Below are 27954 nucleotides of genomic sequence, written 5' to 3'. Positions count from 1 at the left end.
AGAAAACTCTTATAGCAGCAAAAAAGCAGAATAAAGAAAAACTTAAAAACACAGACACAACCTTTTCCTGTTAACTGTGCCATAATTAACATCAAGTAGCCAACCAATTTTTTCCCCCAGAAAACGGTATTATATTCACTGCCTCTTGCATCACAGATTTTCAACTGGCCCCTTCTGGGCAAAAAAAGGATTCCAACATTTCTAAAGAGCATCAACAGTTGGGAATAAACCAGTAGCTTCTTAATTCAACCCTGACAGACAACAGAAACAAAGATTAAAAGCATATAATGGCCATTTGGCAACTAGAGTCAGGAAAAATGATCCGAGGTTTTCAGCTACTCCCTGTTCTCTCTCCTCGCCCCCAAATCCTTTCCATTGTTACCTCAAAAAGCCAAAACCAACAGCCACTTGTCCTACTTCGGGAAACACATGAGATATTTGTATCGCTTTTCCCTTTTAAAACTTTAATCAGGGCCTTTTCATTCAGTAGTTGTTTTTGCTTTTTTTTTTTTTTAAACATCTGACTATAACAGCAAAAATTATTATACAGATCATATAATATCTGTTTCTCTAGCACAACCAGGCAGAAAAAGGTGGATGAGAATAATGAAAAATACTGGACACTAATTTTGTGGGCATCCTAAATATAACAAATTCTATTTTCAACATGTGTGGCAGTAGAAATTACCCACTGTTTCCCAATAAATAAACTGGAGAGAAAGGCTTAAAATTAATACTTCTAATGAGTTTATAAACTAATAGAGGAACTAAATACAGAGTGATTCCTCAAAAAAACAAAACAAAGAAATTACCAGCGCTTGCCCAACAAACTGTCATGTGCTATTGAATGCTTGATTTTGAAAGCATATTGTGCAACCATCTTTAATTTCTCTATTTTTCATATTATGGTTAAAGGCTATATCATAGTTTATGTACAGATCTGGCAAATTTAAGTGCTTTGTTAATGTGCAAAAGACTTGGGGAGCCAAAAATCAGTTTGTTATAATGGAAAACAGAAATCCAAGAAATTTTTCCTGTAAGGCATGCCATCATTCAGTTTAAAACGTCAAATTTATAGTTTTTAAAAATTGCCTTTTAGAAAAATGGTTGGCTCATTTGAAGCCATTCAAAAGAAAGTATTTGTTTTTCTAAAGTATTTGTTTTGGAAAAACAAATACACACTTGTTGGGCCTTGAACTGGTGATTTATTAATTACGAATGTTGACTCCTAATATAATATGAAGAAGGTCCAATTTAAAAACATGTTAAATTAAAAATTTGGAAAGAGTAATACTTTGGTTCCAGCCCTAGTGCCAAATGATACCAATATGCACAAAAATGTACAAAATCTTAGAGCAAACACATAATGAAAGGAACCTGAAGAAGCAGCTTAAGGATGGCCATACTTCACTCCTACATACTTTGATTTACAACTGTACAGGTCCATAGCAACAGATTCCCCCCGTCTTTGCGGGGCAGTACTCCACTACCTCCGATTAGGCAAGTGAACACCATTGACAAGAGGCAGAAGTGGAGGGTGGAGTTCAAGTTGTGTTAACAGTGAGAAGTGGTCTGAAGGGATGTGAGGGTGTGGACACCCAGTGATGTTGTTCTCAACCAGCCATTGAGGATCTAAAGGCCCCAGGACACCAAGCACGTTCATATGAGTCTTGGAATAGAAAATGTAGTCAATCACGCCCTGGAAAGAGATTGGGGGTTGGAGAAAAAGAAAAATATATGCTTAGAAAGAAAGAACAACTCAAGATATATAAAGAACAATCCACAATTTATAAAAGCCAAATACCTGAGTAACCTGTACTTCTGGTACCTGTTGTCTTGACAACGGGTCAAATAGGACTCAAGTCTTCAGTGGGTATTACATGAAATAAAGATGGCTCAATAGTGAAATACAGGACCCTGCTGGAGTCAAAAAGCCCTGGATCTGTGCATAAGTGGTAAGCAAACTGAGAAGCTAAACACACCAAATTATATCTAGGCATCTTTAAAAATGGCTTGCTTAGGTTAGTGAAATCGAATACATCAGTATAAACATGGGAACTACACTAAATCTATCAATTACAACAAGCTGTTTTTATATAAATGCATAATGAAAAGGTTATGACTCAAATTAACTTTTTAATGTTAATTGGTATTATTTTCAATTATTTGCACATCAAGATACACAAACACATCTGAACGAAGCCATGGTAAAGCATGTTTTCAGATTTGCCAATTCTAGTTCAGCTTTCCCAGATAATGCCACATACGTACAAAATACTACGTACAGTTAATTTTTCTAATGTGTTCTTTAGAATACTCATTTTCACAAATTCTGGTATACTATAAATTCTGGATTCCTTTGCAAAAAATATTCAGCAGGGATATATATATGTATATATACAAACATCCAACTCTTGATTTCAGCTCAGGTCTTAATCTCAGGGTCATGAGTTCAAGCCCTGCATTGGGTTCCACACTGGACATGGAGCATACTTAAAAAGGGGAGGGAGGGAGATAAAGCCAAATTTCTTCCTATCCATATCAAGAGAGCCTGAGCCCAAGTGTGGAGAAATATTTCCAGATCTGGAAGTATCTACGTAGAAATGCTACACATAATGAGTTCCAATAATATTTTAAATGTTATCACAATGAAATGAGGTACTTTAAAAAAATATTTAATGAAAAAGATTTATATTATGAAATTTGGAAATAATTACCTTAGTTTGTTGGTTTTGACATGACCAAGATCAAAATAATGACACCGTTGAGGAAGAACATTTAGAAACCTTAACCTTGCCAGAAATTAGGGTACCTACTTGAATCCAAGAAAGGACTTTCTGCCATTAATACTCCAAGTCCAAATAGTTAAGAAATGATATTAGTACAAGGTATTATCCTTTCATTTTGGCTAATACCCAGTTTTACAGTGACATTTTAGGAAAAGGATTAATGGGTCAGGGTGGATTTATTTGCCTTTATGAGACCATAAATATGAGACTATTACTTTGCTTCAACTATAAAGTAAACAAAACACAAGTGAAATACTCTGTTACTTAGGTTGAATAAACCTCCTATATCACTTTATTAGACTGCCATTATGCACATCAGCTGCTATACTTACAGAATCCTTTGCAAACACAGGCCCCAAGAAGATGTTAAACATTCTACAAAGTAAGACATATTTAACTGGAGGCATCACTTGTAACTATTTTCTCAGTGTGAAACATCCAGAGTAAAAGCTCTTATCAAAACCCTGAGCAAGGACATATCTGCAAACTCACCCAAATATCTGTACATATGTATTTACATTTATATACTGTCATATCCACAAAGTAGGTTATTAGACTAATGATTCCTAAACTTTTTTTGATTCAAACTTTTTAAAAGGCTACAATGTGTGAAAATAGTTATTATATTAGGAAAGACTCTAGTAAGTCTATACAACTATATTTGAAAAAAAAGTAAAAATAATGAAAATAGTTTATGAGCTAGCATTATGTTAAGTTTTACCTTATGAAAGAATGTGAGAAAATTACATACTATAAATTTTATGTAATAGAGAAAGATTTACTACTTGACAAAATAGGAAAAGTGTTCTTCCCCTTTTCATTAACTGGCTCAGGCATACCCTTAGACTGGTGGGGGAAAGAGCAGCAGCGAAAAGTTTGAATTAAGCCGTTAATTCAATGTATCTGGTGTTATGGTCTGAAGGTTTCTGTCCCCCCAAAATCTCACATGCTGAAATCCTAACTCCTAACATGATGGAAGTAGGGGGTGGGGCTTCAGGGAGGTAATTAGGTCATCAAGGTAGGGCTCTCATGAATGGGATTAGTGCTCTATAAAAAGAAACCCCAGAAAGCTCTCTCAGACTTCTCTGCCATGGGAGGCTACAGGAAAACAGCAGTCTGCAACCCAGGAGAGAGCCCTCATCCAAACCCAACTATGCTGGTACCCTGATCATACACTTCCAGCCTACAGAACTGTGAGCAACGAATTTTTTATTTATACGCCACACAGTCTATGGCGCATATTCTGTCAGCTATCGTGAAGACACCTGGTCTACAAGTAATTCTCCTGTTTATCCACACTTTCGTATGTTCCACATCAGTTCTAGATTAAAGGAATCTGAATAATAAATATCACTTTTCTGCATTTCCAACTTATTCAAGGACCAAGAAAGTAAACAAATGCTAAGCCAAGTGAATAAAATTTAACAACACTCTACTGATGCAATGGCAGAATGCTGTATTTAGATCTGTATGTAATGCTACTTACATGACATTTTTATATTTGATATTACCTATCCTTTTTCTATGGACTGACTTCAATAATGGGATGGCATAAAATGCTTTACATAAAATTAAAACATTCACTGTTATTTGGACTAAAAGCTTCATTCTCTGTTGTTAGGTATGCCCTTAGTTTGTTCTCCAGTCATCCTATCTTTCCATCCCCTCCCATCCTCCCATCCCACCCATCTATCTATCGAGCCAGCCAGTATATTTATCTTCCCTTACATGCCTGTCTCTCATGGATTTATAGCTGTCCTTTTGTCTCATCCTATCCTACATACTCAAACATCAAACACTGAGTCATGCCGTTTTGGTTCTTTATCCGTACTTCTTTGGACAATGTAAATGGTTCAATAGGATTTTTGATTCAATTATTAAACCATGTAAAATCTTTTGAAGAAATATCAACAAAGGATTTTAAAACAATTCAGATGGTTAAGAAAGATGGCTCAGATTAATATGCCAAATTTTGTTTCTCTAATTTCCACTGAAGGACAAGGAAAAATAACAAAGCCTAGATGAGGTAGAAATGATCTGGTCTTTTTAACCATACCCGTACCAAAACAACAGTAAGAGTTGCAAAATTATTGAACACTTATTTTAGGGAACTTTAATTTAGATTTTCTGGGTTGTGCTGGCAGAGATGTATTACATATCACTATAGTCACAAGGATCTGAATTAACCTATAGTAAATTGTGTATCATGAAGTCTAGAGGTTTTCCTTTAAGGCTGCACACGAGAGCAGTGGTGTGCTACAACTGGGTAGTACCTGCTTTCTTAGTGCCTCATCTCCACTCTGAATTCAACGGTATTATGTTGGGAGCTTGAAATCTACCACAGTGGGAATACTTACACCACAGAAATCAGCAAACACCCCAAGTTAGTCTTTCTTTTTCTCAGAAAGCTGGTTGTTAAATATCTACCAGCACATTACTGCATATGAGTGATTTGAATAAAACAAACTATCACTAGGGATAGTATTTTCTAGTCTAACTGCAAAAATACTAAAATTAGATTCAATTTATTCTACGCAATATTTTCCTCCACTTCATGATCACAAAAGTCGACTAATAACATCACACAAATTTCACTTCTTCCTCGTTATTTGTTCCTTAGAAAGGGGCTAACAAGCCCTGAAAATATAAAAGGGTTATTGGAGATATAAAGAGTCTGTTCTGAAAATTTCCTTTGGTATTTTTATTATATTCCCTCCAGGCTTCTCACACCAAATCACTTTCTAACACCTGCATTTTTTTCAAGATAGTGTAAGATTTTAGTATAGATGCCTGAAATGCCAGAAAGTCCAACAGAGGTACAATGGAGGAGCTACAGTCAGACTGATCAGATAATTGGCAAAGGGAGAGTAATCTTACCTACAGAAAACCACTACAATCAATCTTTCTAAAGAACAATCTTCTTGTACAATGGGTCCTCTAAGTACAACCCTCTCTAACCCCATCTCCTAAAGAAACTTGGAAAATTTAAAGATAAATAAGACATCAATGGGAAGTACGAAGAAAATTTTCAGAGAATATCATGTAAATTCATTCAATATCAACACCCATATCAGGTTATTATTTAGATCCTTACTGAAAGTTAGGGATGGTATGGACAAGTGAAGATTAAAAGTGTTCTGAACAGTCCCTGGCATTTTGGAAGTTTTTGCTATTTATCAGTATTACTTGAAATGTGAAAATATGAGGGTTTAAAAAAATTCTCAAGTCAATAACGAAAAACAAAGCTAACAAACCTCCTGATATTTAGAAGCATACTTAGTCAAGACATTTTGACAAGAAAGACATCTTTCTTGCTCTATGTCTGTATTTGAAATAATTTCTGTATCAGCCAAAAGGCTGTCACTCACTTTGAAATCAAAGGTGTAATTGGTGTAAGGCATCAAGTTATTTTCATAGGCGCTCTTCAGTTGGAAGCCATGTGTGATTCTCCCTTCTGAGCTTCCATTCTTCCCATTGCAGCTGAAGTTCATAAGACACTCATTATACCTTAGTTCCTTGAAGTCTTTATGGTTGTCAGCTACTCCTCCATTGCTCAAATATTCCACGACACCTAGTAGAATAAAGAAGGAAGAAACACTAGCATTTAGACTTTATATAAGACCTTATGACAAAATTTCATTTTCAGGTGGATATACCAGGTTCAGAGTGGTTTAATTAAGTTGAATCATATGCAATTGCCTTTCTGTGGTTCTCACTGTTCAAAAAAAAAAAAAAAAATCAAACACCAACAATTTCATATGGTTAAATCAAACTGAAGGGTATTTGCCTATTTCAGAACAAAATTATCAGGATCACCCAGAAATATCTTCAGTTTTTTTAATTGTTCTTCAAGCTAAAGATGATTCCCTGGGCCCGAGGTGGCATTTGCCAAGAAGGTCTTAACCCTGAAGACTTTTAGAATATTATCCTAAACCACTGTATCTCATTAGTATTTCACTATTCTATCCAGTCAATTAACAGCTTTGGGAACACTATAGCATACATAATAAAAAGTCATTTACAACAAAAATAGATTTTGTATCTTCAACACTTCAATGTCTAGGTTAGGTAGAAAATATTCTTTATTTTGAACTACAGTGAGTTCTTTCAGTCTGATACTGTAAGGGACATTATATGCTACTTGGCCAAAAATACTAGATGTATAAAAAGCTAAAAAGAGTAGAAGCATTAAAAAAATACATTGCTTCCATTTAACAAGCAAACATGAAAAGTATCACAACTCTTCTGATGATGATTAGTAAACACTGTTAACCATCTCTTTCTATTTGTGATCAGGAATGACAGCAACATATCATAAGTGATGAGCACAGTATCAGTACCATGAATAGGTGAAAAGCAACTACCACTTATCTAGCATTTACTACATGCTAGCACTGTCTCAAGTGCTTTATACACTTAAACCTCACAAACAACATTATGTGGTGGATGAAATTATTATCCCCTTATTTAAAAATGAGGAACTTAGAGGTTGCACCTGTAAGTGGTAGAACCAGGATCCAAAGGATCCAACCCTGACAGTCTGGCTTGAGAATCAGCTCACCATGCTGAACTGTAAATTGATAGCTCACTGGCTGAAACAAATCAAGTGAAATGGGAGAAACTTCTTGAGAGCATTTCAACTCAAAAAAGGGACTAAGGAAGACATGGTTCAGGTGCCAACTGGGCTAGAGGTTGAAGACAACTATTTGCAAAAGGATGATTTCACCATTTATTTACTAAGGAGAAAAAGTAAAGATATTTTCTAGATTTGTGACTTAAGAGTTTCCAATTGCAAGTATTTGGGTTATTTCACATTTATTGTTGAGAGATTATTTTAAACAATTTAAAACAGCTTACTGAAAATATAAAAAATTTAGAACATGCTTCAGTAGTAGCAAAACAGTAATACTTACATGTTTTACATATGAACTTCAGTATCTAAAATGCAGAATTAATTTTTACAGAGATCTAAAATAACGTAAGTTAGGACATAAAATAGTTCGGAGCTCAAGAAGTAATGTCAAATCCAAGGAGAATATGGGTCAGTCTTCTGCACCAAGTATCAGTATCCATTTATCATTTAACGATTTCATTGAGAAGTTGCCAACCTTACTAAACTACCCGAGCTGAGTATTTCCTGGTTGCCTCTTCTCCATTGCACTCTGTGCCTAAGGAGGCTGATTTTTACTTGCATTAACTGCAACCCCCCTTCCACTCTATCCTCTAGTTGGATTTGGTTAATGGACAGCACTGGCAGGAGAGCAGAGTGAGACAGGGGTATATATTCTCCTTGACTCCCATTTTATTGGTGCCAGAGATTAATAGTATCCATTAATTCAAAGCCTTCACTCCTACTACATAACCTTCTCCTTATAACTACTTTTTCCAAGTTCTGATAACAGTTCCTACCACTTTCCAAACCTTTAGGTGTAGGCGTGGTAACGGGTCCCTAATTCCCTTAGTAGTAGAGTGCTGCATCACCCGTTATTTTGTGTCCCTTAACCCTGTACACATTTTTGGAAATAGCTTCTTTTAAACTTTCAATTACCCCATGTCCTATCATCCCTAGATTCTTACTAATACACTCCCTTAATTTAGCAGAGAAATTCTCCACTCAAAAGTTGGGAGCTAGTCAGCCCTTCAACTAGAAGTTAAGGCAAAACTGAAAGCAATGAGGAAATGGTGTTATAAATACCTGAATCTGGCAATGAGTTAAGATCTGCACATAGCACCAGCGGGATGGAATTAGGATCTGCGGTTGGGCTGCCAGGCCTACTAGAGGCTTTCTCCAGAATGTTTTTAACCTCTGAGACAAACATCATGGTCTGGATGAGTTTCACATCAGAATACTCTGGGTCCCAATGCATGTGGGCATTTGCCACTATAAGCAGCTGTTTATCTGCAGCATGAATAGGCTTCATACCTAAATTTAAACATTAGAAAAAAGAGGATAAGATTATATTTTATGGATCAAAAAGGCAATTATCTCAAGGTTTTCTCCCAAAAGCCCATAGCCCCTTCTTTATTTTTTTCCATTAATTTGTATCTTCCCCTTTATTTCATTATGTAGTTCTTAGAAGCTGAAGTGTTAAGATTCTGATAATCCCAACATCCTCCAGATCAGGGTAGACAAACTGCAGCCACAGGCTAAATCTGGCCCACCACCTGTTTTTGTACAGCCTGTATGAGCTAAGCCTGGTTTTACATTTTTAAAGGATTCTACAAAAAATTTTTGAAAGTCTGTGACAGGGACTGTAAATATTAACTATCTGGCCCTTTACAGAAAAAGTCTGCCAACTTCTGCTCTATGTGCCCAAGAATTATATCCATGATATAATCAACACTTGATAACAGTACCTTGATTTGCTGAGTTCTTGGTGTAAACATGCATTTTAAATATCTGTCATTTAAAGATCACAATTACTTAGTGAGGCAGGTTTTCAGTTATTTGAATGACCTAAACCTTAATTTAAATTCTTCCCACTGCCCAGTACTCATTCACCTTGCATTTCCTGCACACATCAACTTGCATTTCCTGTGCACATCAGTGATGAATCAATAATAAAAGGCAGTAACACTATATTAATTTATACAGATTAAGTAAGGAAGGAAGTTTCCAACCAAAACAAATTCACACCCAACACCCAAATAAAATAATTTTTAAAAGGAGACATAGGGAACAGTGTGCTCTCAAAATCGCAACACTTGGGTTTTAGACCTGGCTTCTTTACTGTGTATTTTGGTGTTGGGACAGTCACTTAACTTTTGGTACTCAGGTTCGTAAGGTTCTTTCTTCCCCCTAAAATTCTGTTTTATAAATTTTGTCAAAATAAGTATTAACATAGTATTAACTTTCAAAATGGGAAACAAGGTAGATAATACATTAAAAATTGTGAAAATTAAACTTGGTTAACAGGTACAGAGAAAGACATCCATAAAATACTTAAAACACAAAGCTCAATGTGCATAGTATGAGGCCGTTTAAATAAAACTATACAATCTCTGCTAGTCATGAGTAAAGAAATTAGCAAGAGCTAGTCCTAAAGAGTATGAATAAGGAATTTCTTTTTATTTTGTATACTTTTGTACTATTGCAATATTAGTAAACATGCACAATTCATTTTTCTATTAAAATTTCTATAGAACTACCCTATGATCCAGCAATTGCACTATGAGGTATTTACTAAAAGGATACAAAAATACTGCTTCGAAGGGATACATGTTTATAGGAGCATTATCTACAATAGCTAAATTATGGGGAGAGCCCAAATGTCCACTGACTGATGAATGGATAAAGAAGATGTGGTATGTGTACACACACACACACACACACACACACACACGAATATTAGCCATCAAAAAGAATGAAATCTTGCCATTTGCAATGACGTGGACAGAGTCTGAGAGTATAATGCTACGTGAAATAAGTCAGTCAGAAAAATACCGTATGATTTCACTCATATGTGGAATTTAAGGAAAAAAAAAAAAACAGATGAACATGGCGGGGGGGCGGGGGGGAGAGGCAAACCAGAAAACAGCTCTGGAGAACACACCTATAGAGAACACACTGAGGGTTGCTGGAGTGGCTGGGGGAGGGGGTGCGCAATGGGCTAAATGAGTGATGGGTATTAAGGAGGGCACTTGTGATGAGTACTGAGTGTTGTATATAAGTGATGAATCACTAAATTCTACATCTGAAACTAATATTACACTGTAGGTTAACTAACTGGAATTTAAGTAAAATCTTAAAACTACAAAAAACAATCTATAGAAGTGTCTCTTAAATTTTTCTACTGAAAATATAAACTCTGCAGAAAAAGACCTTTAAAGCTTACTATTTTGATAGTTTCCTTTCACCTTACTAAGATATAATATTCTTCAATGTTGAGTATAAACAAGTAACTGAGGTGCCTGCTATACGTGACAGAAGTAATAATTTAAAAAAAAATTCTATTGAGGTGTAATTGACATAACATATTGCTTTCAGATGTACAACATAATGATTCAATATTTATATACATTGCAAAATGATCACCACAGAAAGTCTACTTACCATCTGTCACCATATAAAGTTAACTCCTGGGATTTACTCTCTTGGCAACTTTTAAGTACACTTTACAATATGAATGACTATAGCCCTCATGCTGTACATTATATCCCCATGACTTATCTGTTAAGTGGCAGTTTGTACCTCTTGATCCACTTTATTCTTTTTGCTCATTTCCCCAATACCTCTCCCCTCTGGCAACCACCATTCTACATTCTCTGTATCTATGATTTTGGTTTTGTTGTCTCTGTTCATTTGTTTTTTAGATTCCACATGTAAGTGAGGTTATACAATATTTCTCTTTCTCTGTCTGACTTACTCCATCTAGCATAATGCCTTCAAGGTCCATCCATGTCACTGAAAATGGCAGATACTCTTTTTCATAGCTGACTAGTATTTCATTGTGTATGTATACTACCTTTTCTTTATCCATTCATCTTGTTGACGGACAATTAGGCTGCTTCCATGTTGTGGCTATTGTAAATAATGATGCAAGAAACATGTGGATAAACATTAATGCAATAAACATTTCAAGTTAGCATTTTCATTTTCTTTGGATAATACCCAGAAGGGAATGGCTGGATCATATGGTATTTCTGTTTTTAATTTTTATGGAACCTCCATACTGTTTTCCATAGTGGCTGCACCAGTTTGCATTCCCACCAACTCCCTTGCACACTTGCAAGGGTTCTCTTTTCTCCAAATCTTCACCAGAACTTATTTCTTGTCCTTCTGATAACAGCTGTATTAACAGGTATGAGGTGATATCTCATTGTGGTTCTGATTTCCATTTTCCTGATGATTAGTGATGTTGAGCATCATTTCATGTGCCTGTTGGCTATCTGTGTCTTCTCTGGAAAGATGTTTACTCAGACACTCTGCCCATATTTTAATTTGATTGTCCATTTTTCTTGCTATTGAGCTTTATGAGTTATATTTTTTGGATATTAATCCCTTATTGGATATATGATTTATAAATATAGAAATAGTCATTTTTAATGCAATCTGACAAGATAAAATCTTACAGCCAAAGTTCTCTATGTTCCACTCTTTTCCTAGAAATTTTATAGTGTCACTTCTGGCTGTACATTAAATGTTCACTATATTAAATATTAAGAACTATTAAAAACAACAAGGCCATCATTAAATTCCTCTTGTAGGAATAAGAGACGTATTTCAAAATGTGGAAGTATCTGCTGTATAATTTTTAATTACTTTTCTGAAAATTAAAAGGAGAATAAAACTCCAAAAGAAATTCAATTTTCATGTTACCAGAAAAAGAGGTACCGAACTTTTGAAAAGAATAAGACTGGAAAGGACAAAAAAGTAGGTAAAAATGAGACCAAAAAAGAAGAAAAAATTTAAAATATCGTTATCAAAGATGATCTGATGATGGATAAACTAAATAACAGAGAGAAAAGGAGGTTTGACAGACAGGCATGGTCTGAATAATTCAAATCAATTCTCAAGGCAAACATCTTTTCTTCTACAGTAAGAACAGAAAAAAAAGTTTAAAAATAAAGCCCTAATGTGGTCTTAACATCTTCTTGCTCTTGCCTAAAATATACTAGTTAAGTAAACAATGAAATACTCAAAGGCAGGCAGGAGAAAGGGGGGAAAAAAGGTCTGGATATGCAAAGTACATAAAGAGTTTCTGACTTTGAAGGAAGCTATAAATAATCTAAAATGCAAAAGCTAAGTACCAGGTAGATAAAAGATCCCGCTCTTACCCTGACAATGACTGAGATATAACAAAGAAATTAGAGAAAACTTGCCAAGTACTTAACCTTAAAGACAAAAGATTTCACACTCAAGAAGCTAAAAATATGGCTAAAAAGAGAACCAACTCATCATAATTTCCAAATTCAGCTTAACTAAAGCATTTCCTACTTCAAGTAACCTTTTGGAAATAATGGCATATTAAAGACTTTCCTTTTTACAGACTACCTGGTAAGTAATATCCCTAGATGGTTTACACAATTAGCGCTATTTTCCTGCCCATCTCCCTTAATTTTCCTCAAAGACAAAAAAATAACTGTGCAATAAATAGTCTGCGCACACTTTTTTGAGATGGGCAAGCATGAGATGGTGTTTATTTTTAGTAAGAATATTTTAAATGGCACTCACCTGTTCCAAATAGTTCTTTGTGGACCTCTAATACCACAGCGACACCAATATTATCTTTTGTCATCACTCTGTTCAGCATAGCTTCGGATCCATCTGAATTAGCCATTGCCACTTGGTTAAATTCCACTGTATGCTTTTGCACCAATGTAAATCTAAAAGGCATAATGCATTATCAATATGATATTAGGTACCTCGACTATTATGCTAAAAACATTAAATGAGTGAGCACAAGATACAGATACTATTCACTGTCTCCCTAGTCATTTTCCATCTGCAAGGGGACATGCGATCAGTTCTGGCCAGTGAGACTTAAGAGGTGTGATTAAAAACTTTCTTAGAAGTGCCACCTAGCAAAGATTGCATATGTATCCCTTTGCCCTTTTATAGCTTTATTCCTGTGTTAAGAAGCAGGAGGGCAAAAGCCAACCCACTATGGACTGAGAAGCTGCTGAACCATTTCTGGACTGCCATATCTGGACTTGTGTGAGAAAACTGCCCTTCTCCCATTTCTTTAAGTTACTCTTAGAACTTTCTGGTATTTAAAGGTGAACACAACCTTAACTGAGTCAGCAGATTAATGACAAAGAACAGAATAAAATCTACCTACACTGTTTGCAGTTTTATTCTTACTGAATCAAGAGATTTGTCATACCCTTACCTCAACTAAGGAGAAGGCAATTTTTTCACCTGGCCTTTACTAAAAAGCTGGCGTTACATATATGTAAGCTTCAGGGGAACAGCTTCTATAAGGTGAAAAATGGCTTTCCATGTGACTATAGTTTCTGCATGTATTTTGTTTCTTTACTTCCAAATTAAGTATTATAGATTTATAGGATTTAACAGAGTTGAGTCTAGCACTGACACAGTCATACTGATGACATACATATGACAAAGTCATACTGCTTTGGGTCAAGCCATTTAACCTCCTTCAGCCTAGTTTTATTAGGTCTGTTAAATATTTATAAATGCCCCAAACTAACTAAATATACTACTTTTCACTAAGTATTACGTGGAGAGAAGACACCTTTGTTCTTTTAACAGGCCTCCATCCCATCTTCCTCCTAGCTTTGAAATAGAAGCATGCTCTCATATCTTTATAAATATGGACTAAAATCTTACTATGCTGCAGAACACTGTGCTAGATGAAACCATACTCCTCTCCCTGCCCCAATTCTGAAGTTCTCATGCACTGAGAATAAAAGGTCAGTCAAATGCATATTTCTAACCCAGAGTGATAAAAAGCAGTTTTCACCCTCTACTTTAAAGAGGTGACATTTAAACTGTAACACGAAGGATAAAGAGTTACCAAGGAAGAGTGGGATTAAGAGCATTCCAGATAAATGAAGAAGTAAAGATCCTGAGGCAGCAAAGACCGTTGCAGGTTTATGGGATAGAAAAGAATGGAAGGGTATGAAATGATGTCAGAGACGAAAGGGAACAACGGAAGGTTCTAAGCAAGGACATGATGTTACTTTATATGTTTTAGGATCATTCAGGCTGCTTTGTGGAGAATGGACTACAGGAGCTGAAGTGTGAACTGTGAGACCAAAGTTTTTGAGTTTGTATGAATGACAGATGGTGGTGGCTTGGACTAAGGCAAGAGAAATAAAGAGAAGGAAGATTCAAAATATGTTCTATAGGTAGACCTAACCATCCTCCATATCAGACTTTTCCAAACAGCTAAGTAGTAGACATCTTTTTCAAACAATTTCTGGTTAAGATTCCCATACATAAAACAAATTAAAGTAGTATTATGTTTGAATAAATCAGTCACTGAAAACAATGAATCTGTCCTGATGAATATAAATATTTTAAATCAGAGGGTATAGATGATTATAATCTTGTATCAGTCTCCATATCCAGTTTATTTCTGTATTTTTGTTTTGGTTATAGAGTATTAATAAAAATCCTGATTCCCAGAGACACACAAATACAATTGGTAAATAACTGACTCTGAACTCAGAAAACCTAAGCAAGCAGGCAAAAACTTGATTCAGAGGTCTGCACAAAAACAAGTCAACTAAACAGCACCACCGAAACGTTATTAATTTCCAAAGTGTTAAAATTTGGTATTTGAAACATTTGTGTGAATATGTTATTTTAAAATTACAGTTTAATTATTTGTATTTACTTTTTTGAAATATCTTCTAAATATTTACAGAACTGTTAAGGCTTATTTACAGGAACCTTGTAGGGAAGTGTAAAAATCCTGCTTAATAGTAATATTTTAGTATTGGAATATTTTACTTCCACCAAAGTCAGGCCGTTGTGAAGGAGGGGGGGGCATCTAGTAATTAGAAATGTCTTCCTTAACTAAAATTTGTTTCCCTGTACCTTTCTTCCATTAAACCTAGATCGAGATATTTTCTTTAGAAGAGTATAGAATAAAACCTAGTTATCTCTTCTACTTGACACTACTTTAAATATCACCCCATCACATCTTTCCTAAGAAATGGCCAATTCTTTATATGAAATATGGTGTGAGACAGTTGTTATCTGAACAACTCAAGTTTACCCAAAGGTACAATATTTAGAATTGGGCATAAATGAACGAGTGCCTTCTTCATTTTAGACGTATTTTTGTTAATAAAGACTGAAATTGCACTTTGGGGAAAGCCATATTAATTATAAGCCAAATAAGAAGATATAACTAAGATTTCCTGGGCTTTTTCACTCTTAAACCAGTCCTGCATTTCATAGATGCTTAAAAACAAACTAGTGGGAAAAAATGACAGTACAATAAACATATTGTACAGCTTTGGGAACAAGGAAAAATATAAAGAAAACTTAAAGTTACCTGCAACCAAATATCCCCACTAAATCCATATTTCCCCCAGACTTTCCCCATGCATTTGCATACAAATATTTCTATACAATTATAATACTCTATAATTTTATATTTTGGTTTAATAAAACATTCTATCAGAGATGAGGACTTATAAAATTATTCAAAATCAATATTTATGATTGTATTATAGCCTACTATAAAGATTCACCATAATTTATTTAACTTTCTGTGGTAGACATTTAAATTACTTCTGATTTGAGCTATTGTAACTAATGCCATTATGAACATTTTTACATATATTTTTCTGTACTCTCAATTTTATCCCTCCCTCTTTCACTTCCTTTAATAATCTAAGCGCAGCACACTTTACTTCTGTTGAGTATCATTTCATGAATTTCTGTTCATTAGTTCACCCACTCATATATGACAGGCACTTTATTTTTCTTAATTTTTATTTTAATTCCAGTTAGTTAATATACAATGTTGTATTCGTTTCAGGTGTATGATATAGTGATTCAACAATTCTACACATTACTCAGTGCTCATCAAGTGTATTTGTAATCCCCTTCAGCCTATTTTACCCCTCCCCCACGCACCTCCCCTTCGGTAACCATCAGTTTCTTCTCTATAGTTAAGAGTCTGTTTCTTGGTTTGTCTCTTTCTTTTCCTTTGCTCATTTGTTTTGTTTCTTAAATTCCAAATATGAGTGAAATCATATGGTATTTGTCTTTCTCTGACTTATTTCACTTAGCATTATACTCTCTAGCTCCATCCATGTCATTGCAAATGGCAAGATTTTGTTCTTTTTCATGCCTATAATATTCCATCACACACACATTTACACCCCCCTTTATCTTTATCCATTCCTTCAATCAATGAACACTTGGGCTGCTTCCCTATCTTGGCTATTGTAAAAAATGCTTCTATAAGCATAGGGGTGCATACATCCCTTTGAATTAGTGTTTTAAATGTATTTTTTGGGTAAATATACAGTAGTACAATAGCGGGATCATAGGATGGGTCTATTTTTAACTTTTTGAGGAAACTCCATATTGTTTTCCAGAGTGGATGGACCAGTTTGCATTCTCACCAACAGTGTACAAAGGTTCCTTTTTCTCCACATCCTCGCCAACACCTGTTGTTTCTTGTGTCGTTGGTTTTAGCCATTCTGACAGGTGTGAAGTGATATCTCATTGTAGTTTTAACTTGTATTTCCCTGATAAGTGACAATGAGCATCTTTTCATGTGCCCATTGGCCATCTGTATGTTTTCTTCGAGAAATGTCTGTTTATGTCTTCTATCCATTTTTTAATTGGATTATTTGTTTTTTGGGTATAGAGTTGTGTAAGGTCTTTATATATTTCATTGGATAACCCTAACCCTTTATTGGATATGTCATTTGCAAATACCCTTCCTCATTCTGTAGTTTGCCTTTTAGTTCTGTTGATTATTTCCTTCGGTGTGCAAAAACTTTTTATTTTGATATAGTCCCAATAATTTATTTTTGCTTTTGTATCCCTTAACTCAGGAGACCTATCTAGAAAAAAGCTGCTACTGCTAATGTCAGAGAAGTTACTAAGGACACTTTGAAATTTCATTCTTTTTTCCTAAAATATTAAATATCCCTGCCAGCTTCTGGTTTTCATAAATCTTATGTGTATATATTGGTCTTCTCTGAAATAATCAAATTCTCAATAGGACAGAACCAATAATAAAAATAATATACACTGCCCATTACTTACGATCTACTTTGTATCAAGACTTGCTGATAGGTACTTCATACATACTAGTCCTAAAATTTGCAAAACCTTTGCAAAGGGGTGAATATGGAAACACACTCCCAAATTTCTCATCAACCCTTCAGGAATTGCTCCAGCTGCACAGAGATACATCACCCAAGGTCAAGTAGTTCTAGGAGCGGCCTACATCCAGTTATATAGATCAAAAGCAAAACATAAAAGTTTACGGATTTTTGGTCCCTCCTGGGTTAACTCTTCACAGGCCATTTCAGCTCCAAAGCTACAGGTACGGTCAGCTGAGGCTGTCAGGCCTGCAAAACAACTCTGTTCTCTACGCCAAATTCTATTTCTTCACTGTTCCCTTACATAGGGGAACACTAAACTACCTTATCTTTTTGAAAAGTAAAGTGGCTTGTTCATCTTCAATATCCTAGGAATTTCTCCTACACTGAAACATTCATAACAGATTATCCATGCCAGTACTACAGTCATACTTCCACAAGATCTTTTAGTACCATGGGTTATAATTATCTTGATTTGGAAACCTAACTAGTTCAGGCAGTTTAGTGTCTCTCTTGCCTTACCAATCTCCTCTTCACCTCGTCTTAGTCTTTCCACTTTGAAGATAATTCTCAACAGAGATCATGAAAGCAAAACAGAAGCTGTATAGCTGTTTTATACCTTGATCTTCAATTAGTGATTATACAATCCACAATGGGTATATCCCTTAAGTGCATGGTATTTAAAATATCCTTCTTAGCATTTTCACCAAGCCTCTGCTTTTTCTTAGTCTTCTTGGCAAAGATCACAGGTTCAGTCAACTTTTTTTTTTTTTAATGATTTTTTATTATATTATGTTAGTCACCATACAGTACATCCCCGGTTTCCGATGTAAGGCTCGATGATTCATTAGTTGTGTATAACACCCAGTGCACCATGCAATACGTGCCCTCCTTACTACCCATCACCGGTCTATCCCATTCCCCCACCCCCCTCCCCTCTGAGGCCCTCAGTTTGTTTCTCATAGTCCATAGTCTCTCATGTTTCATTCCCCCTTCTGATTACCCCCCCTTTCTTTATCCCTTTCTTCTCCTACCGATCTTCCTAGTTCTTATGTTCCATAGATGAAGAGAAATCATATGATAGTTGTCTTTCTCTGCTTATTTCACTTAGCATTATCTCCTCCAGTGCCATCCATGTTGTAGCAAATGTTGAGAACTCGTTCTTTCTGATAGCTGAGTAATATTCCATTGTATATATGGACCACATCTTCTTAATCCAGTCACCTGTTGCAGGGCATCTCGGCTCCTTCCACGATTTAGCTATTGTGGACATTGCTGCTATGAACATTGGGGTGCATATGGCCCTTCTCTTTACTACGTCTGTGTCTTTGGGGTAAACACCCAGTAGTGCAATGGCTGGATCATAGGGTAGCTCAATTTTTAACTTTTTAAGGGACCTCCACACTGTTTTCCAGAGTGGCTGTACCAACTTGCATTCCCACCAACAATGTAGGAGGGATCCCCTTTCTCCACATCCTCTCCAACAATTGTTGTTTCTTGCCTTGTCTATTTTTGCCGTTCTAACTGGCGTAAGGTGGTATCTCAGTGTGGTTTTGATTTGAATTTCCTTGATGGCTAATGATTTTGAACATTTTTTCATGTGTCTGTTAGCCATTTGTATGTCTTCATTGGAAAAGTGTCTGTTCATATCTTCTGCCCATTTTTTGATTGTTTATTTGTTTCTCGTGTACTGAGTTTGAGAAGTTCTTTGTAGATCTTGGATACCAGTCCTTTATCTGTAGTGTCATTTGCAAATATATTCTCCCATTCCGTGGGCTGCCTCTTAGTTTTTCTGACTGTTTCCTTGGCTGTGCAGAAACTTTTAATCTTGATGAAGTCCCATAAATTCATTTTATCTTTTGTTTCTCTTGCCTTTGGGGATGTATCATGAAAAAGGTTGCTTTGGCCGATGTTGTAGAGGTTGCTGCCTATGTTCTCCTCTAGAATTTTGATGGATTCCTGTCTCACATCGAGGTCTTTCATCCATTTGGAGTTTATTTTTGTGTATGGTGTGAGATAGTGGTCAAGTTTCATTCTTTTGCATGTAGCTGTCCAATTTTCCCAGCACCATTTATTGAAGAGACTGTCTTTTTCCCACCAGAGGTTTTTTCCTGCTTTATCATATATTAGTTGCCCAAAGAGCCGAGGGTCCATTTCTGGGCTCTCTATTCTGTTCCATTGGTCTATGTGTCTGTTTTTGTGCCAGTACCATGCTGTCTTTGTGATCACAGCTTTGTAGTACAGCTCGAAATCCAGCATTGTGATGCCCCCAGCTTTGTTTTTCCTTTTCAACAGTTCCTTGGAGATTCGGGGCCTTTTCTGTTTCCATACAAATTTAAGGACTATTTGTTCCAGTTCTTTGAAAAATGTCCTTGGTATTTTGATCGGGATAGCATTGAAAGTGTAGATTGCTCTGGGTAGCATGGACATTTTAACTATGTTAATTCTTCTGATCCATGAGCATGGAATATCTTTCCATCTTTTTATGTCTTCCTCAATATCTTTCAAGAGTGATTTATAGTTTCTAGAATATAGGTCCTTTACGTCTCTGGTTAAGTTAATTCCAAGGTAACATATGGTTTTTGGTGCTATTGTAAATGGGATGGATTCCCTAATTTCTCTTTCTTCGGTCTCGTTATTCATGTATAGAAATGCAACTGATTTCTGAGCATTGATTTTGTATCCCGCCACGTTACTGAATTGCTCTATAACTTCTAATAGTCTGGGAGTGGCTTCTTTTGGGTTTTCCATATAGAGTATCATGTCATCTGCGAAGAGAGACATTTTGACTACTTCTTTGCCGATTTGAATACCTTTGATCCCTTTTTGTCGTCTGATAGCTGTTGCAAGGACTTCTAGTACTATGTTGAATAATAGTGGCGAGAGTGGGCATCCTTGTCGAGTTCCTGATCTTAAGGGAAAGGCTTCCAGCTTTTCCCCATTGAGAATAATATTTGCTGTAGGCTTTTCATAGATGGCTTTTATGAGATTGAGAAAGGTACCCTCTATTCCTACACTCTGAAGGGTTTTAATCAGGAAAGGATGCTGTATTTTGTCAAATGCTTTTTTGGCATCGATTGAGAGGATCACATGGTTCCTGAGTCTTTTCTTGTTGATATGATGTATCAACTTCTTTTTAAAACACATGCTTGGCTATTGACTTTTCTTCATTTAAAAATGAATCCTAAACAATTATTCAGTTTATTAATTCTTCCACCTACCCCTTCAACTTTCTTCAACGAATCGGTATAATTAATGATTGTATTGCCTCACTTTTGACTTTTACAACTTCCTAATCTTCTTGAAGTATCAGCTTTTTTAGTATCTGTGGTTTCAAAAAGTTCAGAAAAATAAACACAGTTTTCCTAAACAGAGTACATACATCCTTATAACAAACACTCCCTTCCTTGGTCCTTACAAATACTAAAGAGGACAGGGTTACACTCTCAAATTTTATCATTTCAGCTTCACCAGTAGTTTGTTTGTTTTCAGATTTAGTTATTTATTAGAGAGAGAAACAAAGCACGTGCTGGGCTGGGGGTGGGGGGGGGGCAGAGGGACAGAGTGTCCCAAGCAGATTCCGAACTGAATGTGGAGCCTGATGTCGGCCAGGGCTTCATCTCACAACCCGGATACCACGACCTGAGCTGAAACCAAGAGCTGGATGCTTAACCAAATGTGCCACCCAGGAACCCCTCACCAATAGTTGAAGAACCAAAGAGATAGTTGAGAACTAAGGAACCAAAGAAGTTCCTTCTTTACCGTGAGAATTAAGCAAGAGCAAGATACACTTCTTGCATGGTAAGAATTTTTCGGGTATTCTGCCTTAAGACAATTTCCAGCACGAGTGCAGATAGCTGTAGTCTCCTACACCTTGTCTTATTTTTGTGTTTATTTCATACTATATTTATAATACATTTATAGTATAGTAAGAAATAATTATCCATATTCTCTTCATACTACCTTACCAATATTATTTCTTCATTTCCCCTCCTACACATAACCAAACGCACTCTACTCTGCTTCGACTTTCTGTCTCACAAATTTACCTATGGGTGACATTTTGACATAGAGAGATGTCTTCCTCATTCCTTCTATTACATGTTTGTTTTGAAAAAAACATACTGGTTTATAGTTACTTTCCATTCACTAATTCAAACCTTCAAGCCTTGGTTAATAATGTAAAATCTTATAACTTGTCTCTATTTCAATTCATTTTATTATTCCTATTCTATACCGAGTACACAGATGCTATAAGCATTAATCCTCATGCTATTTTTTTTTTATTTTAGTCTAAGAATTCTTTTTACTTTTCTGAAGTCTTATTTTACAGAAGTCATATGGGCACAGAGAGATCATATATAATAAAGATTGCTATAATCAAAAAACAAAGACCCCAACCTTCTTACATAATTTGAGGAAGATTATTAGTTGAATATCCCAAATACAGGAAGAACATGTCCAAAACAGCCTTCAAGCAGAACAATGAGATAACTCAATTTCTTACTAGCTTGTGATCTAGAAGTAATTTTATGGGCTGTGATGTGATTAAATCAATAGTAGAGAGAGGACAGTGAATGCCAACTATAAGCAAGCAAAACAATATATAAGACTTGAATAATATCCCCTCCCTGAATTCATTTACAAGCCAAAAGGAACAAAAGGTACATAGTCAAGAAAAGTGTATAACCACACAAAAGTAAACTATGACCCTTTCTGGAGCATATTCCAGCACTCTTAAATGTAAACCAAACAGAAGTTTTTACTGTATATTTAGGATAAGATGCTGTAAAATGTGTTCTTGGATCCCTTTAAATAATTATGGGAGTGCCAGAAAAGAACCTGCTAAAAAAGGTGAGCTTAGAGACTGGGATGAATAGGGAAGAAAAGTAGATATGCAATATCCTACCTATCTTTGTACAACTCTTTGAACCACTAAAACCACTTTTATATTCTTGATCATTTTAGCCCCAGAAGAAACCTCTCAAATTAGGTGAAAGTTATTACTACCTATATTGTGCCATTTGTGGCACAAAGCAGTAATTTTATGTTCCAGATTAAATTTATGGGAGAGTGAACAATAGAAACTAGAAATCACTATCTCTTTTTTAAAAATCACACAGACAAATTCTAAATGCAACCACCACCGAAGACACAGGAAATCAATATCTGAGAAAGCAATGAGAAGGAATTATCACATTAGGTCATTTTGGAATGATACTATAACCTCCGGCTCCCCTCTTCTCAACCACAAAACTACTATAATAACAGGAAGGAAAATCAAAGACTTGGCCTTACCTGGTAAATCTGAGACTGGAAGCAGGTTAGAAAGCAGAGACAATACAGCAAAGACCAAGCACCATGACAACCCAGTTCTAAGTTCTACTGGAAGAGACTGCTTCTCCACAGTGTATTGGTCACCTATTCTAACACTGTTGCTCTCATCTTTCCTTTTCTAACTGATGTGAAAAAAAGCATGATCAGATCAGAACTACAAGTTCAGGAACAGCAAGTAAGTCTAGATTCTAGGTCTTGTTTCATCTCCATTTTTCTCCATTTTCAATTTCTTCAAATTGTGTATCTGGATCCAAGCCCACTTCTACTAACTGATAAGTCTATAGGACAAAATACGGCAAAAGAAAATTTGAGTCTAAAAAAACTTTTCTATAGTAAGTCTTTCCATACACATACACACAACAAAAAAACATACATACAGGTATTTTATAAAATATTTTGTACTGAAGATAATAATAGTTAGTGAGATAAAGGACAAAGCAAAAGATGACTTCTAGCATTTTATTAATCAAAACTTCTATCTGGTATCTCCATGCATCCAACTACCAAAAAAACGTTCGTAATGATGACCAAAAGGTCCTGTCAAATCTGGAAGTGCCTTCTGAAGCCCCAAAGATTAAATTACGATGAATATGATGCAAGGATTATTTTATTGTATTCCGGTTCTCTGAAAATTGGTAATCTGTGTCCTAGTCTTTACTAAGCAACATCCTATCCTTTCATTACAATGGATAAGAAATTTTTATTACAGTATTTCGCTAAAAACAGTAAATATTATAGTTTCTATTTATTGTTGTTACCTACTCTGTATCACCATTTTCCATGAAGGGAAAAACTGTTACCAATGAAGATTAGGAATTATGAGATACTCTGATTTTAGAAGAATGAGACTCTGAGAATGAGACTTGAAGTACTCTTCCTACAGCTATCTTTTGACTTTGTCAGGTTTGTTGACTACATATAGAAATTATCTTAGATCGTAATATACAAATAAATACCCATGAGGAAATAAGCCCAGAAAGGGTAAGTGACTCATTCAAGATTATATAGCTACATAAGTAGGAGAACCACCTGGCTTCACAATTCTTTTCTTTGCTCTGTATTCTCTCTCAAACCTGAAGAAAGAATAAAGGCATGGTAGTATACTTTGTGTTAAATTTCAAAGAGTTTGGCATTGGATAGTTAGCTCATACGACACTGGCCAGTATTTGATACTGCGCACAAAAGAATATAATAAGGTATCATACTCAAAGTATTCATCTGTTACTGGATCCATGTTACTACTCAGACACAAAGAGTTGACGTATGAAAGAAAACAAAATGATGCACCTAAGTATTTCCTATGTGTTCACCTCGTAACTAATTCACAGCAGTTTTAGTAATTCAAGCATCGATTTTCAAATACTTTATTGTTTAAAGTTTCCTAGATAATAGCTGTAATTGTTAGTTCAAAATCTTAACTACCTCTAGTAAATTATCAAGGCATTTTAGATTTTCCTCTCAAACTGTGATGGGAATGATAAAAATTACATTATCTTCCTTTGGGAAGAAAACAATAGCAAATGGAAAAAGAACCTGATATCTTCTCTCAGTATTACCAGTACTCTTTTTTCAATTATGGTATTTCAAGGAAATGTGTATACGAATATAGGTAACAAACATCAAATTCAGGGCAACTTTTCCAAATGAGGCAAACTTTTAAGAGGTACGAGTAATACCAGAAGCTCAGTAAGAAACCTAAAAATTCAGTTTAGCACCATGGTTAAAGGCACTATGAAGCCACACTACTCTCTGTACATTGGTCTCCTTATGTATAAAAATGAAAATATAGCTCTACCCCTAGCTTTGAGGACTGCTTTAAAAATTCAGTAAGAGAATCCATAAAATAAAAGGCCTAATAGTATATGAAAGTAATATCTATTGATATTCTGATATTCGTAAAAAAAAAAAAATCGCCAACCAACCAGAAGAATTTAGTATATTCTAACCTCAAATACTGCAGGCCTATGCACTAATTATCAGCCAAAATGAGAATATCTCTTAAAATTTCACAGAATAAAATAAATATTCACAGAAACGACAGGAACGTAGGTACAAATGAGAAAAAGTAAGCCAAGCATCTTTCAAATTCACTTAATTTGTCTACTTAACATAAATGCTAGTAGTATGTCTATATCAATTAAAACATGTAACTGGCTATGTTATAACTGGTATTAAAAAGGGGGCAATATTGAAAAATAGTACATGCTTATCCTATAAGTAGATGATTCCCTATCTAATGTATCAAACCTAAATAATTAACCATGGGATTCAACCTCTATCAGATTTTACACATTTCAGTCTTCTATTGGAGATTCCTTTGTATTTTCCACTTTAAAACTAGCAGGCCTTTCTGAGGCAAAAAAACATGCTTCTCTCTTTTCCTCAAGATGGTAACTAAATTTGCCTGTAATCATCTAGCTACTCAGCCAGCAGTCAAAAGGAGACAGATTTCTGAGTGTGCTGTGGCTCCACACCCTCAAGTAGGAAATGCAGCTTCCTGAACCCAATGCACACAAGAGAACAAAGGCTTCTACAAGATCATTTATGTATTTTAATAAGCAAATCTGTAACATTCTCATCTGTGACTTACTTTAATCAACTACATCAACAGCCCCCAAAAAACAAAAACCACGTTTTCTATGTGTTTGATAATGACTGCTTTCCACTGTCCTATCTCAGTCAATCCTTTAACTCTCTACCTCCATAAGCTGTGTCTCTCTTCCATCCTTCCTCATCTATCTATGCAAATATCTATCTTATATATACCTTATTTTATTCTGATTTTCTTACACGATTACCTTTTCCTACTAGACCAGAGCTCTGAGTGGGATTAGGAACTATGTCTTGTCTACCTTTATGTCTATTTTGACGAGCACAGCACCTGTCACAAAGCAAATGCTCAGTAAACATTTAGTGAATGACTGAATATATGAAATGTTAACTGAAAAGGACGAAAAACGTTAATAAAATTAACAATTCTGAAAAAGCCAACTACCAAAACAAAATTCACAGAAGGAAACTCAGATCACTCATTTCAAATCTTAAAAGGCACTACGCTTTTTTTTTTAAACTAGAATATTTTACTTCATGAAAATATATTTGGAGCTATGATAACACCATATTCAAGTATATACCTCTCAAAATTTTTAGCGTAATTTGGCAATAAAGCATAAAGTATAATACACATTCTTATTTCCAACACAGGCTAAGAAATATAACATTACCAACAGTTTTAATTTTTACAACTCTTGCTTTCTAGATAGCTTTTGTCAATTTGTGTGTTAAAGAAGTATACACTATTATGCTTTGTTTCCTTAACTCACTTTTCTGTTTTGAAGAATATTGCACAACCGTCCACATGCTTTTTCTCCTGCTCAGACATGATTTTGGCACGTGACTTTGGAGAAAAAAATCCATCATACCCACGCTCCTTCAATGCTGGCAGAAAGAGAGTGAAGTATTGCTCTGTTTCCACTTCCTGAGGTGAAAGAAAAGTTGTCATCGACATGACAGAGGAAAGCTCTGATTAAGGTATAAAAATGTTTAGCAGTATAAGTAAGATGTGACTAAGTTAAAATAATTCACATAACAAATATTATCTATCCTACCTTACCACTAGCAGCAGTCATTTGACAATGGCAGCTTTTAAACCTGCAAGAACCTGAACTGTTGCAGGATTTTCTCTTGCTTACCAGCTAGGTGGTCCCAAGTCTCTTTAGTTCCAATTTAGAGTTCATTCTACTGTACATCAATTCCTCAAAACTGGTAAAATTGGACATATTATAGATTAACAGTAAGGAACAGTAAGTTTTATTTAGAGGGGTAATTTTTTAAATTATTTATCTTTCTCAACGGCAATGGGATTGTGAGAAGTTTAAGATCTATCACCAAAAATTCTAATTTAAGGTATTTTTAGATACCCGAACACCAATCATCCAATGGTCTCTGTTGAATCCAGTATTTGTAAGTTAGGCTATTTTATTCTTTGACCCATAAAATATTTTTAACAAATCTTTCCAAATGAAATAATCAAATGTGAAGATAATGATTTATGTATGATGATGCTCGTAAGATGATTTTATAACAGTGAAGACTAATAGCCTAAATGTTCAACAGTAGAGAAAATGCTAAATCAATAAATATATATTCATATAATGAACTGGCTTTGAAGAATTTTAGTAATATGGAAAATGCATGAAGTACAATAGTGTGATCTCAACTTTATTTTGAAAATGTATCTGCAAATAAATAGGAAAATGAATTTTAAAAATGTGTACAACAAATACTTCAGAAGTTTTAACACAAAAACTATTTTTGGATTATGAGATTAGGTGTTTGCCCCCATCATTCTTTATATTTTTTCAAAATGTTTAATTTCTCTAGAATGAACATTTTATACTATAGTATTGCGTTTACAATAAAAATACTTTTTAAATTATGTTTTTATCCTTCAAACTATACTTAGAAGAATGGAAGGCTATCATTACTACAAATACTAAATAAAAAAGAGGACAGCTAAGTAACTACAACAAGGCTAACTTTGTTTGCCTCCTTCTCCACCCCCCAGTTCTATGTCAGTTCTCAGTATTTAGGAGAAAATTTAATTTTTGAAAATTTTTATTATTTCCCAGTAAGTCATATGAACCATAGACAACATAAATTATCAAGCTACTCTAGTACAAAAAATTATTGAAAAAGTAATTTCTTCTCAGGCTATGCTAAAAAGCAGCTATGAAATTATAACACTTAAAATTTTAAAATACCTTCATAAACATGTAATATGCTTTGAAAGTTGCTAAGAAAAAAGTTATTAAATACTACCTTGAAACCTTGGCCATTTAATAGTTGAGTGTTGGAGAGCTAAAACACATATTTCAACAGAAAGGTGTTTCTTCAATTAAATTATAATAAAATGTTATAAAATAGAAGACTTTAAATTTCAGAAATGGCTTTTAAAATAATGCAAAAATGCATATTTATAGCACAATATTTTTAAATGTTTAATGTTTATCATTAAGGAACAGTGGACAAATTTTTTTTTTAAAGATTACATAATAAGCTAAAT

The 27954-nt window shown here is 34.9% G+C and overlaps 1 protein-coding gene across 3 annotated transcripts in view; it reads right to left on the bottom strand.

The window, feature by feature from the left end:
- Positions 1 to 490: 490 nt before the first annotated feature.
- The window catches only part of CNOT6L (CCR4-NOT transcription complex subunit 6 like), a 100224-nt gene continuing 72760 nt past the window's right edge, over positions 491 to 27954 (bottom strand). For all 3 annotated transcript variants that reach the window (XM_087864058.1, XM_045790170.2, XM_045790160.2), the window contains exons 8-12: positions 26213 to 26367; positions 12964 to 13115; positions 8485 to 8712; positions 6158 to 6360; positions 491 to 1699 (exon numbers count right to left, since the gene is read on the bottom strand). In XM_087864058.1, coding sequence (XP_087720184.1) covers positions 1487 to 1699; positions 6158 to 6360; positions 8485 to 8712; positions 12964 to 13115; positions 26213 to 26367 — 951 coding nt within the window. In that variant the 3' untranslated portion in view covers positions 491 to 1486. The remainder of the gene's footprint in view (positions 1700 to 6157; positions 6361 to 8484; positions 8713 to 12963; positions 13116 to 26212; positions 26368 to 27954) is intronic.

Source organism: Ursus americanus, chromosome 8, assembly GCF_024610735.1.
Source record: "Ursus americanus isolate L20-20 chromosome 8, mUrsAme1.1.p, whole genome shotgun sequence".
NCBI lineage: Eukaryota > Metazoa > Chordata > Mammalia > Carnivora > Ursidae > Ursus > Ursus americanus.
This window is presented reverse-complemented; position numbering and strand designations above follow the sequence as displayed.